General features: G+C 39.0%; 1 protein-coding gene across 5 annotated transcripts in view; it reads left to right on the top strand.

Annotated features, from left to right (window-relative positions):
* Nucleotides 1–1,641: 1,641 nt before the first annotated feature.
* Pkn (serine/threonine-protein kinase N) overlaps nucleotides 1,642–13,317 on the top strand; it is an 81,293-nt gene continuing 69,617 nt past the window's right edge. For 2 of the 5 annotated variants that reach the window (XR_013033326.1, XM_076521609.1), the window contains exons 1-2: nucleotides 8,788–9,072; nucleotides 10,908–11,404. Coding sequence is in view for 3 of the 5 variants with exons in the window: in XM_076521609.1 (XP_076377724.1) it covers nucleotides 11,312–11,404 (93 nt within the window). In the remaining 2 variants the exon portion in view is untranslated. Of the gene's footprint in view, nucleotides 1,984–8,787; nucleotides 9,073–10,907; nucleotides 11,405–13,317 lie in introns of those variants that run through there. The other 3 variants (XM_076521611.1, XM_076521613.1, XM_033475759.2) reach the window with 3 other exon arrangements.

Here is a 13,317-nt window from a genome sequence, read left to right as displayed (position 1 = left end):
TGTACATACATAAAATGTGAAAAATAAATGAAAAATAAATGTATTTCATACTGATAGTTCTAATTAAAAAAATTTGTTTAAACTTAAACGCAATTGACTAATGATAAAGTAGAGAACTAACAATAAAATGTGTATAGAGACTGGTTGAACGCTTACGGTTTTTGTTTAGTCGAGCAGCAATGGGTACGTAATGTACACGTGTATCTAGTTCTAAATTAGAAATTCACTCTATGTGGTAGAAACGAAGAATCCGCGGTGCGATGATGGCGGTTCGCAACGAGGACAAAAAGTACTCTGGAATTGCCGCGCGTAATTTAAACTATAGAATTTCAGATTGTAGTAAAATTTTCTTGCTTCTACAAATCCCTGTACTACATCTTATAGCCCCAGAAGTTTTGGTATATTTTTTAAAATTCTTATTTCCATTGTAATATGAACAATTGGGTATCTTGCTGTAACAAACTTAATTACTTTCTAGCCAGTACTCCAAATTAATTACTTAATTGCATGACTCGGGAAAAATAGATTTTTGAAATAGTAAATATTCTATAAATATTTTGATCTTCTCATGTAACACAAAATTTAGCAAATAAACTACCTTTTAAATAGTAGTTCTATATAGAAATAGCATTTCAAATACATTTAGCTACGTAATATCCATATGTAACTACTATTTAAAAAAAAGTTTATTTGCCAAATTCTGTATTACGTGAGAAGATAAAAATATTTATAGCCTATTTACTATTTCAAATGTTTGTTTTATGATAACTAGAATATTGGAATTGAACCAGTAGTTTTTTCCAGATATAGCAGAACCTTGATTACCTAGCCTGTTAAAAGAAACGTAAGTGTTCGGATAACAGAGCGATTACTTAATTAAAGTAATAGATTAAATCACCTTATATTGAAATATTTACATACGTAACGTACTGATATAATAAGAAATTTAGACATCAGTGGTCCGGATAATCGAGGCTCCACCGTATTCTGTTTTCCATTGGGTAATTGTAACATGTTCTTTACGCATTGCCATTACCGAATTATATTATATCTTTAGTTATTCCATGCTTTTCAATTTCGGTTTTGGGATTTCTTTTCAATTGTTCTGAACTCTTGAATTTGTAATTTTCAGCTCTGTGGGGGAAATTAAAGAATTAATACAGTTTTTAAATGTGGATTTAAAACTATCAGCATGTTGTTGGTCACGCGGCAATTTCTTCAAATTTCGCGCGTACTACCTTCACCAGAGATGCATTACGGCTACATATAAACTTGTTATCGTATTTTTGTACGATCCAGCGAATGGGTGCATGGAAGGAGTCGCCGTGTGAGGGGTCCGAGGGGCCCTACTCATCCCTGGAGGTAGGCTTCCCCTACCACTTTCTATTCTTAAAGGCTGATTCAATCGTATCCGGTAGTTTCGTTGAACAGTAAGTAATTTAGCAAACTGCTGCATATAGACACCAAAATCGAGTCGAATAATTTAGTAAAATGATTTTGTTGGGTTTTTCTGGGCTCGCCCCGCCTCACGATTAAAATACACATTATAGGTGCCTGAACCAGCCTTAAGCTTGAACATTGCGGAGGTAGAGTGCGCGCGCCATCGGTTCGCGATTGGCCCGGCGTTTGGCCATCGCCGTCAGTCTTTAGTCTGGTGCGGTGGAACGCGCTCGTGTCCGGTTACGTTTAGTTGGCTAGCCGCGCGTCTTTCATTCATCGCCACTCTGCGGTGTAGTAGCACCCGTGTCGCATCCCGATCCGCAGATTCTCTCGCGAATGGTCCCGGGTTGCGGACGGTACGAACCGGCGCTCAGCGATTACTGAGATGCGGACACTCGCGGCCGAACGGTCGGTGCAGCAGCGTACTTTCCGCATGTAAACACACAATGGACATGGTCGTCCTGTGCACAAAGGACGGATAGAAAGCAGTGAGTGAGTGAGTGGATTATAGTGTCCAAGATGGCGGAGTCAAGCTATTATCAGGTGAGTCGCAGGTCCATCCATGCTCTCTTTGCGAAATGGTCCGCGGGTATTTCGCCGACCGGACCCAGTCCTTGTAGCCGTAAACGAAAATCCTTCGCGTACGCAATCGAATCGGTTCGGCGTCGGTTTCTCAGACTCCTCCTCGCGCTGCCTTTCGTCCTCGGCGACGCGCTCTCTCCCACTTGTCTCTCCCTCGATCTTGAGGAAGGTGTTTTCCGAAGAACCGTCGAAGGATCTCTTCGAGATCGCGGCTATCGACTCTCAAGGATATAACGGAGGCAGGAGCCGCCGCCTCTTCGTTTACGTTTCCTTCCACCTTCGTGCTCTTATTTGTTCGAATATTTTTCTTTCGTGGTTTCGTATTTATTCGCGGGAGAATTGGATCGGTTTTGGATCGAGTTTCGACTGGCTTTTATAGGCGATACGAGTGCCGCGGCCCAAAAATCGCCCGGTTACAGGTTAACCGAGGCGCGACGGGTGTCGCGCACCTGATATCCCTCGCGATTCGTCCACCGTGCTCCTGAGAACTTTCCAAACAGAGCAGTAGCACCTGTTTCGGTCGGCAAGTGGTATTTCCCCGAGGTTACGGGAATAGTCTCTCGCGAGCAACGTTTGTCATAAGCGTGGCCGAGCAACGCAACGGCCGGGGATCGTTCTGACAGGAGGCGGCCGATCGGCGCACGGCAGCTCCATTACGCGGTGCTGGGGCTTAACGCATCGCGGCGATCAAGTCTCCGCGTCGAACGCCGCAATGTCGCTGAAATCTCCCAAAATCTAACCAAATATCACATCTTCGACTCTACAACGAATCGCCGAATAAAATATCTTTTGGAACGTGATATTTTTTAACGTCATATATTTTACGTATTCTCTTCTCTCTCATGGTATTTTGTCATTTATATTTATTGGCCAGATGATCTAATAATTATTGTTATTATAATGACATCGATACGGGACATGTGGAGGTTATGTGAATTCTTGATTAGAAAATTATTCAACGTTGTAAGAAACATTTAGCATGCGTGGGGTATTATTTCATTCAAGGTTTCAATTAATGCTTCTTTGTTACCATTGTAACATAATACCTGAAAAACAGTGATCATATAATTTTTTACATTTGCCTATTTTATTGTAATTACTAGACTGCGAAGCTTTATGCAAAATAGAAATTGTCTACACGAATTGCAAGGTATGGGAGACATGTGCAATATTTTTCCTTTCTTGTATAATTTTAATAAGTTGAAATTTTCACGAGTGCATAACATCCACAGTGTAGTAATTGCTTTTATTATAAGAGGTAAGAATACTCCTGCATTGCGCACCTTAATCTTTAACTTAGGGAAAGGTATATGATCGATAACTTTCTGTTTTCGAAATATTTGTTTCTAATGCTCATTTATGACAATGTCTACGGTGTTCGTATTTAATGCGTTCATAGTGTCACTTCCTATAGGAATGTATAGGAATTCGTAGAATCCTCTAATTTTAATTTAATAATAAAATATGAGCATATGAGAGCAAGAAATTTGCTGTTTTCACAGATAAATGTAAAGTATACAAATATTTTACATGTTTACTTGTAGTTGAACGTAAACTATTTGATACAATAGCAATTATTTCATAGTAATCGTTTTATGATTATAAACAATAGTACAAATTGCTTTCTTCTTGCTTGCCTAAAATTACAAATTTCTTTTCGCAGTACCATATTCGCTAAGATTCGGTATAACAAATAATTATCTTAATCCGATTAAATTATTTCTGTTTTATGGAAATTTCATATTTAATGATTCTCACCTAGACTGTGTGCGACTCTTGAAGTACTAGACAATTGCAGATTTGTAAATACGACTTGTAATTATTCCAAAAAGATATTTAGCTCCATCCAGTTTCCACAAAAGAACATACGAAAATAGAAACTTGCAAATAAGTTCCGCCGTCTATTTATAACTAATGATCGAAAAGAAAAAGTCGAAAAATATCCTCGCGAACATGTTGAACACTCTCGTGAACGGTGGCCACAAGGCACAGCCATCGAGCTTTAATATCAACCTAAAATTAAATGTACAAATATATGCGATATCCTTGAGGAGGTTAAATTAAAGGTAACTCGAAGACGTAAAAAGCCAATTTCCGGTGAACCGTACCGTTCCATAAATTCGCAGATTACTCATACTCAATCCCAAATATGTGCTATTCTCAACCAGATCCTCGATAACTCCTAGCCATCGTGTCAATATTTATTTACCCGGATTTTATTTATCGCCGAAGGTGTTAAGCCGGGTGCCTAAATATTTTCGGCGATACACGATAAACTACGCTAAACGTAAGCGACTTCCGGCCCGTGAGAACACAAGCCATGATCGTCACCCTGCGTCGTTGATTGTCGTGCAAATTTGCACGACTTTCGCAATTCGCCTGACGGACGCTCCGCGCAGTGCGTAACCCAAAAATAAAATGGTACACATCGACGGGACACCCGCGCGCGCGCGCGCCTAATCCTCGCGTTCTATTTTCCCGCGGCGATTAATCATAACGGCACAGCCCGGCTATGATTAGAGTCCTCTGCTGGCGCAAATTTCCTATCGACGATACTCTTCGATTCCACCCTTCCCCCCTCCACCCGCGCCAAAATCAAAAAGAAGAACTTGCAAAGACGAGTTGGAGCTGTTTCTTTGCGGTCAACGCTAATCCTGTTTTTGTAGGTAATATAATCGATTAACCCCTTAACGCGCAGTTTTTTTGAAAAAAAAACCGGAAAAAAAAATCAATTTTTTTTTATGTAAAGAAACACAATTTAGAACATCATCTTGGCAAAGAAATTAAAGAAATACAAAAATAATCAAAATTTTTATTTTAATCTTGGATTTTGATCCCACATTGCAGAAAAGAGCCGAATATTGCAATGTTACACGTACATCGACTTTTTTATCTTTCTTTTCGAATTGCTATTTCGGAGAAAACATGTTTTTATCAGTAAAAATATTTATTTATACTTTTACGACATAAATAATAATAATACTAGTATTATACTTAGTATATTATTATTATTATTATTATTATTATTATTATTATTATTATTATAATACTAGTATAAAAAGGCTATATTTTATTCTTGAGTAAATAAGTGTTATAGCCTACAATCCCATGTAAATGATAAATATCAATAAAACGATTTTATTTTTTCTTTGCTTTCACATTGTTATTTTCAATTCTCGATTATATTCGAGTGTGAAAGATTATATAAAAGTAGATAAGCAATATCCAACCAAATCCACATCCTCAAAGGTTTCCATTTGTTACCACCACTGGTTCAACTTTTCTTTTGGTGGAGAATTTTGATATACTGCGCTTTTGTTCCATGGAAAAAGGTTATATCTTATTCTTGAATAAATAAGTGTTACAGCTTACAATCCCATGTAAATGATAAATATCAATAAAACGATTTTTTTTTCTTTGCTTTCACATTGTTATTTTCAATTCTCGATTATATTCGAGTGTGAAAGATTATAGCAGCATAAAATACAACGCCGCTCGAATTATCTCGAGTGTGCACAGTTTGGCCTGTTTAGCCCGCTCGAATTAACTCGAGCGTACAAGTTAAGGCGTTAAACCTCGTTCGGCAGAATTGGGATCCATTCGGACCCGGAACCACGAATGTTCCATCTAAATGTTAATTTACCAGTAACCAGTGCAACGATGACTCACCTCTCCAATGATAACTTCGGTGAAACCCCTAAACAGAACACGTAATTGTTTCGAAGATCGAGACGTTGCTAAGTTTTCAGAGGACTTTTCTGAGGACTGATTAGGTCCCGAGATAACCAATTTTTATTATTAGGCTGTAACGTACATTGGTCCCAGTTCTACAGTTTTCGTTACAAGCTTACTCAAATTAGGAAGACTCTCTCAGAGGAGACGATCAAATAAACTTCAACTACGATAAGTAGACTGCGGATTTGATGCATTTACAACAAAAATGTGTAGGCGAGACATGACATAACAGATGGAACAGTGGAACCATTTAATATCACTGGCGTATATTATTCACAATCTACTAAAATTATAAACAGACGAAATTATTTATCCGTTTAATACCTGTTCCCTAGAATCGTAATAAATAACTTTTGTTTTGCATGAAGATCCTCGGTCGAATGATGAGAATGGTGAAAGGTTTCAATAAACACAGATCTAAAAATGCAGTGTCGTAATTTTTATGAAACAGCAGATGTTGTTTGTTAGCTTTAGAGCTCGCTGGTGTTAAAAACAGTATGAAGAAGAAACGAAATTACGTTACAACCTAACACGATTATGGGAGATCCGATATAAGACTGTAATGTACGGTAAATTCTTCCTGATTTTCCTTCAGCTTTTAAACAAAAAATGGACAATTTGGGAATAGGAGATACTATTAGTCGAGCGCAGCTCGATAATTATATTTAATATAATTAAATTATAATATTTATTATAATTTAATATCTTTATTTATGTATATTTTAATTATATTATATTATATATTTTAATTTATATTATAAGACTGTAATGTACGGTAAATTCTCCCTAATTTTCCTTCAGATTTAAACAAAAAATGGACAATTTGGGAATAGGAGATACTATTAGTCGAGCGCAGCTCGATAATTATATTTAATATAATTAAATTATAATATTTATTATAATTTAATATTTTTATTTATATATATTTTAATTATATTATTACTATTTTAATTTATATTATAATATAACAATTATGAAAACGAGGCGCGAGGCTTGAATTTTTGTTTGAAATTTAGGGAGAATTTGTTGAAAATTATTATATAATTATTATATAAGTATTTGTTTCAAATTCGTTGAAAATTAGGGAGAATTCATCGTACCGAGAAAATCGTGGATCGAGTGGGCCGGTACATTCCATTGATAACGAAATGAACAAAATCGTGAAGTAACCGTACAGGTATACGAGACATTACGTACCGACCGGTGAACACTTCCGGTCACGGCGATATTTCGTGGTGGAAAACGCAACGAGTGTTGACCTCTGCGGATCATTATGCATGGCACACATATTACGGAATGCATGGAAATAGCTCGTGGCGTCAGTGTGTCAGACGCACACGATGAAAAACGGCGGTCGTGCACGCGCGGGGTTCGTTGCTTCGTCGAATCGTTCTCCAACCCGGTTTTATTGCCGGTTACGAAAATCAGCGCGGCGATCCGCCGAATCTTGGACGAACACTATGCCGATCGAGCGAGATGCGAACGGCTGCTGCATCGGGGCTCGGTCGGTCTACGTGCTCTGCCAAAGAAAATAGTGATAATTATACCGAGCGGCGAGAATTTTGCGCGGACGTGTTGCGTTCCGGTGTAAATCGGTGTTCCTTTTCGAAGGGGACTTATGCAATCGCCGGGTTACTAATTGGGTTCAAGTAATCCAGGGAACTTCCTTCTTGCTGGGAATACCGCGGCATACTGTGAAATGAAATGTGATTCGTGCCGCAAAGAAAATTCTTCTTTGCATCATTTAAATTCTTTGGAAAAGAAAGTGATATCTATAAATCCTCTCAAGCTTTATTTCTTTAATTTAACCTTTAACCCCTTCTTAACCGGGGAATTAATTTCTGTTCAACTCATTTCGGAATGGGGATCTTTTGTTTCGCAGTGAGAAGTTGTATTGTCGCAATAAAAAATAAATCGTCTTTCACTCGTTGATTCACTCTATTTCGACAAAATATTTTATGACATATTTGGAAAATACAATAAATAATATATTTGAAATATCCCTTAGTCGCATCGTTGTTAAGGATACATACACCAGCGGTGTGAATAATTATGGACATAAAATAACTTTCACATTTTTAGTGTTATTTGAACGAGAACTTAACGAACCATCATATTTGTATATTTATACAGGGTGTCCCAAAAATGTCTTGCAATATGGAAATGGGGAGGTTCCTGAGATCATTTTAAGTAACTTTTTCCTGAGAGAAAATACAATCCGTGGCTTCGTTTACGCGTTATTCACGAAAAACAGTGACCAATCGAAGTCACAAGTGCGGCCAGCGCTCCGCCCTTGCGGCCAATGCCGCGTCACGCCGGCCGACTGAGGTCGCGAAGGCGGGGCGTTAGCCGCACTCGCTCTCCCATTGGCCAATGTTTTTCGTTAATAACTCGTGAAAAAAGTCATGGACTGCATTTTCGCTAAGGAAAAAGTTGCTTCAAATGACCTCAGGAATCCCTCATTTCTGGATTGCGAGACATTTTTGGAACACCCTGTATATTAGAAATAGTAGAAAATAAGAATATACAAGTATAGTATCTTTTTTTTGGGGGGGGGGGTTGCTTAAATATCAGTAAAAATATAATTGTTACTTCGAGTCTATAATTTTGCACACCACTATGGAAGCTCGTGAGACTCGCGAACTTTTAAAAAGATACGCTCCGAAACGGAGGAAGCCAACCGGTGCCAATGATGCCCAACCATTGATTGATAAGCGGTGCGCGTACTGTCGCCGAGAATCATTGCAGGGTCCCATGAATCATCGAGCACAATTCCGAGCCGCTTACATAAGCGCATTTCACATTCCGTTCGGTACGAATTATCGGCGTTTAGCGGTCGATTGTCGAGCGAATAATCGTCGCAAGCGACGTTGTAGGTGGATCATTCGCGGTCGAACGGGCTCGATGAGCGTCACTGTTATCACAGCTCGTGATAAGAGATAAGGGATCATCGGCGAAGACGGTGTTCAGTCTCGCACGAATACTCGTATTCGTTCGACGCGGCAACCGCGATCGGAAAAATGCAGATTTAGAAACGTTCCGCGGAAAATTGTGCGAGGTGATTAAAGATAGGTGGCTCGGCGCGGACTCTCGGCTGCCGGGGCGAAAAGAAGCGAATACGCGGCGAGATCGTCGGCGAGATAAAAGCCGACACCGCCACTTTTGCTGCAACAGGTGGTCGAGAAGCGCTGCACCGATGGGACCAAGTGCATCGCGAGTTGCGTCGAACCTTCGCTGCATACGCTCCGGAGACCCTTGCTTCGAAATACAAAAGACTACTTGAACTAATTGCAGACGCGATATTAATGAATTCTGGTAGGACGTACGGTTGTTGTCGTCGTCGAGTGTTGCACGGACATTTTTCTTTCATTTTTCCGGCGCGATTCAGCCATCGGTGCATCGCGAAATGAAAAGTCTCTAAGCATATTTTAAGGCATAGAAATTAAATGAACGTAACGTTCTTCCATTTAATCATCTTAGCAAGTCGTATGCGATGCAACTGTATTTAAACATTTTATCGTAAATGCATAAACTCGGCAGTTCGGGTGTCGATATTGTTAGCTTTATGGACGTTTTCTGATTATTTCGATTTGATTTTGTCGATGCGCGATGGTAGATCATCGTCAGTATTGTGTCGCCTTTGTGCAGTTCTGATTTCTAAAGTGACTTCCTTTTTACGGTTCTTTCGACTGAATTACGTAAGAACGATTGAGGTGTAAGGGCGAGGTGCAGCCAAAGGCTGTGTCGAAACTCGACCGACAATTGAAACTAGGTTAAGCTAGTCGGGTCGAAGAAAAAATGATTTCGTGGCCGTGTTTGAAGAAGAATCTCGAATCAAGTGCTTCTATCTATATTTTGACGTTCTCCGATATTTTCCCTGTTACTGTTTGACACAATTATCCTATTAATATAATAATATAAAAAGTATAATATAAATAAAATAATATAAAAAAAGTATAATAATATAAAAAGCCTATTAATGAAAATAAGCTCAGAATCTTCTTCTTGCTTTAACTATACGCTAAAAGAGGGTCGATTCATCTCGAACAAAATCCGCTAAAATAGTTAACAGCCTGATATTCCATTGTTGCCGTTGATATTATAACGTTATAGCCTTTCGATGTAACCAATGAACTATAAGGAAATTAAAAACGGGACTTATCAGTCGCTTCGTGTTATGTTAATCAATTGTAGACGGCCGGTGTAATATTCGATATCTCGAATATCTCGAGAACGGATTAACACGTTTCTGCGATTAGGGTATTGTTCCGATCGGTGTTTCTCCTTGCGCGATTTTATATACCGGCGGTATTGTTTTGCTGGAAGTCACAGGTTTCGGGAACTCGTACGCTATTACTTTCCCAGCCGAATTAATCAGGCAAATGTATTGCAGTGAAAAATAATAAACGTGGGATCTGGATTATGATAACACGAACATTGATGCAAAAATATCGTCGCGTTTTATCAGAAAGTATATCGTCGGATGGCCAAATTATTATTCCACTTTGTGTATCACGATTGACATTTCCGATCGAGTTTCTTATTTTCATTGTTGTTATTGTCATTGTCATTTTTATTTGAACTAATAAAACAATGTTGTCGGATGGCCAAATTATTATTCCACTTTGTGTATCACGATTGACATTTCCGATCGATTTTCTTATTATCATTGTTTTATTGTCATTGTCATTTTTATTTGAACTAATGAAACAATAAAAATGACAATGACAATAACAACAATGAAAATAAGAAAATCGATCGGAAAAGTCAATCGTGATACACAAAGTGGAATAATAATTTGGCCATCCGACGATATACTCTCTGATAAAACGCGACGATATTTTTGCATCAATTACATCAATTACAATTCATATTTGCATCGTAACGGTTGTTCTAACGCTCTTGTTTGTTAAAGCTCGGTTTAGTCTTCATCCAACGTTAATCAGATTTATGATACGAAATCAAATTCTTAGGTAACAAAAGCACATATTTGCAACCCGATAAACATAAAATCAACGATCGCCGGTGCAGCATTGACGCAACGCCAACAAGCCAGCGTATCGATCATAAAAGCACAATATCAGTCGTTTGATACTCGGTGAACGAGCGCATGAATCATTCGAGTGTTCTTTTTTTCTCTCTCTCCGCAGTTCCGATAGGAGTCGATGAATCGAATCTTAGGCGCGATACTCGCAGGTGCACAGGAGTAAACGTGTGTACTTGGTCCCATCGCCGGCAGCGTGCACTCTGGCCGAGTGATGAAGCATAGGTCGATTGGATCTAATCGTGCTCGTTCGTTTCGATCCGACGACTCCGATGAACGATCGAGCGAAATGCTCGACGATCGCCGTATAGATTAATAGAACGAGCCTATTAACGAGCCACGATAATTAGCCGTGTGCGTTATCGTCGGCTACTTTGACACCGATGAGAACTGGCCGCCGCGTTTTTGCGCTGGAAACGCGGATTCCCGTGGCCGTAAAAAGGCAGTACGATAAAATAAAGCGGAATTCCGCCGCGTTATTTATAACGTCGCAGCCAGCACTGTTGAACAATGTCGTTTATTTCGGTGCGAGGGATGGGAAAGAAGTCGAAAAGCTGTGGACATCTGCCCGCTGCCATTTGGTACCGTGTTTCACCGTGCGCGGTACGTTGTCGAAATTCTTCCTCCCATTTTTTTTTGGTCATTTCTCTGTCATTTTTATTCAGCACTCCTACGAATATTTATGTCGCTTGGTACGAAATTGTTAACCAGTCAGCCGTTCCCGACCGCATAGTATACTCGTCATGAAAAAAATGGCAATACTTTTTTCATGACGAGTATACTATGCGGTCGGGAACGGCTGACTGGTTAACAATTTCGTACCAAGCGACATAAATATTCGTAGGAGTGCTGAATAAAAATTGCTGTTTAATTTGCAATTTTAGCGAGAACTGAAATATATTCGTAAATTTTTAGATGTTTTGAATATATCGAGATCATGAACAGATAGGACGAACAAATGAAAAGAAAGAAATAATTACTATGAAAAAACTGTATTTATATATATAAATAAAAAAAATATATAAATATATATATATATATATATATATATATATATATATATATAAATAACAGTTTTCAAAGAGGTCGCAACAGCTAATTGGTTAAACCGTATTCTTATAAGCCATACTTACGAAATTACGTGATGCATTAATGTGCATAACTTATTACCTCGTTAGCATTTGATTGCTAAAGCTGGTTATGAAACTGATCATCTTTGTTAGCTGGTACAATTTCGCACAGATTCTTCAAATTTTCAGTGATCGATGATAGTTACGAAACTTCGTGTATAGTTTCGCGTGAATCAGTCTGATTTTACAAATACTCTTCACATTTTTAAGAACCTGGAAATATACATTTGAACGAGTTTGTGGTTAAATTTTTCGAAGCTGAGTGTACTATTCACGACTCAGTGTCTTGAATACGTAAACGATTACTGGATATAGGGTATCCCAAAAATGTCTCGCAATCCGAAAGTAGGGGATTCCTGAGGTCATTTGAAGCAACTTTTTCCTTTGCGAAAATTTTCTCCGAGGCTTCGTTTACGAGTTATTAACGAAAAACACTGACCAATGAGAGGCGAGCTCAGCTGGCGCGAGCTGGCCGAGCCAACGGCGCCAGCGGTCGAGGCGGTCGAATCCCAGCTCAGCTGGCGCGAGGCGGCCGAGCCAGTGAGCGGAACTGGGCTTCGCGCGCTTATTGGTCACAGTGTTTTTCGTTAATAACTCGTAAACGAAGCCTCGGAGAAAATTTTCGCAAAGGAAAAAGTTGCTTCAAATGACCCCAGGAACCTCCCATTTCCGGATTGCGAGACATTTTCGGGACACGGTCTATAGTAACTCAATATTGACAATAAATTTTGGATTTGATCCTGCAATTTCAACTAGAAGCAAACTCATCGACAATATTTATTTATTTATTTATTTATGTATTCGTAAACGGGCATTATCGCACAAGTGCGGAAGTTACAGTGTTCTTGAAATAGATCTGCGAAATTACATCTGACGAAAAGCCAAACAGGAGAGATAATTAATCAAATATCAGATAATTAATTATCTGATAATAATCATTCCATAAAATTCAATACAGAAAAGTCTATTATACAATTCCGCACCATTAAACAGCGAAGAAATATTCTCTGAAGTAATTTCTGGACTCCATTCCCTCCGTGAATTACTCCATCAAAATCAGTGTCAATTTAACGATCCGCGTCCAACGTTATTGCAAGATTGAGGCACATAATTTTCAATTCGCGGACGGTCTGATTTTAACAGCGACGTTTCTGCAGACTCATACGGCAACGTTCGATCAGAAGACCGGTCGCCTGTGAATTGCTCGCAAAACTCAAGTTTCATTCGAGTTAAGTACGGAGGAGCCAGGAGGCCCGCGAAGCGCGTCGCAAACGGATGCCGCTATTATACATTTCGATCGCGCCTTCTTAATTGATTGTATATTTCGATCAAGGTCGGCCGGGAGCCGAACGATTCAAATATTGATCGATTAGCGGTATTAATAGT

This window comes from Megalopta genalis, chromosome 1 (genome assembly GCF_051020955.1).
Source record: "Megalopta genalis isolate 19385.01 chromosome 1, iyMegGena1_principal, whole genome shotgun sequence".
In the NCBI taxonomy this organism is placed as follows: domain Eukaryota; kingdom Metazoa; phylum Arthropoda; class Insecta; order Hymenoptera; family Halictidae; genus Megalopta; species Megalopta genalis.
This window is presented reverse-complemented; position numbering and strand designations above follow the sequence as displayed.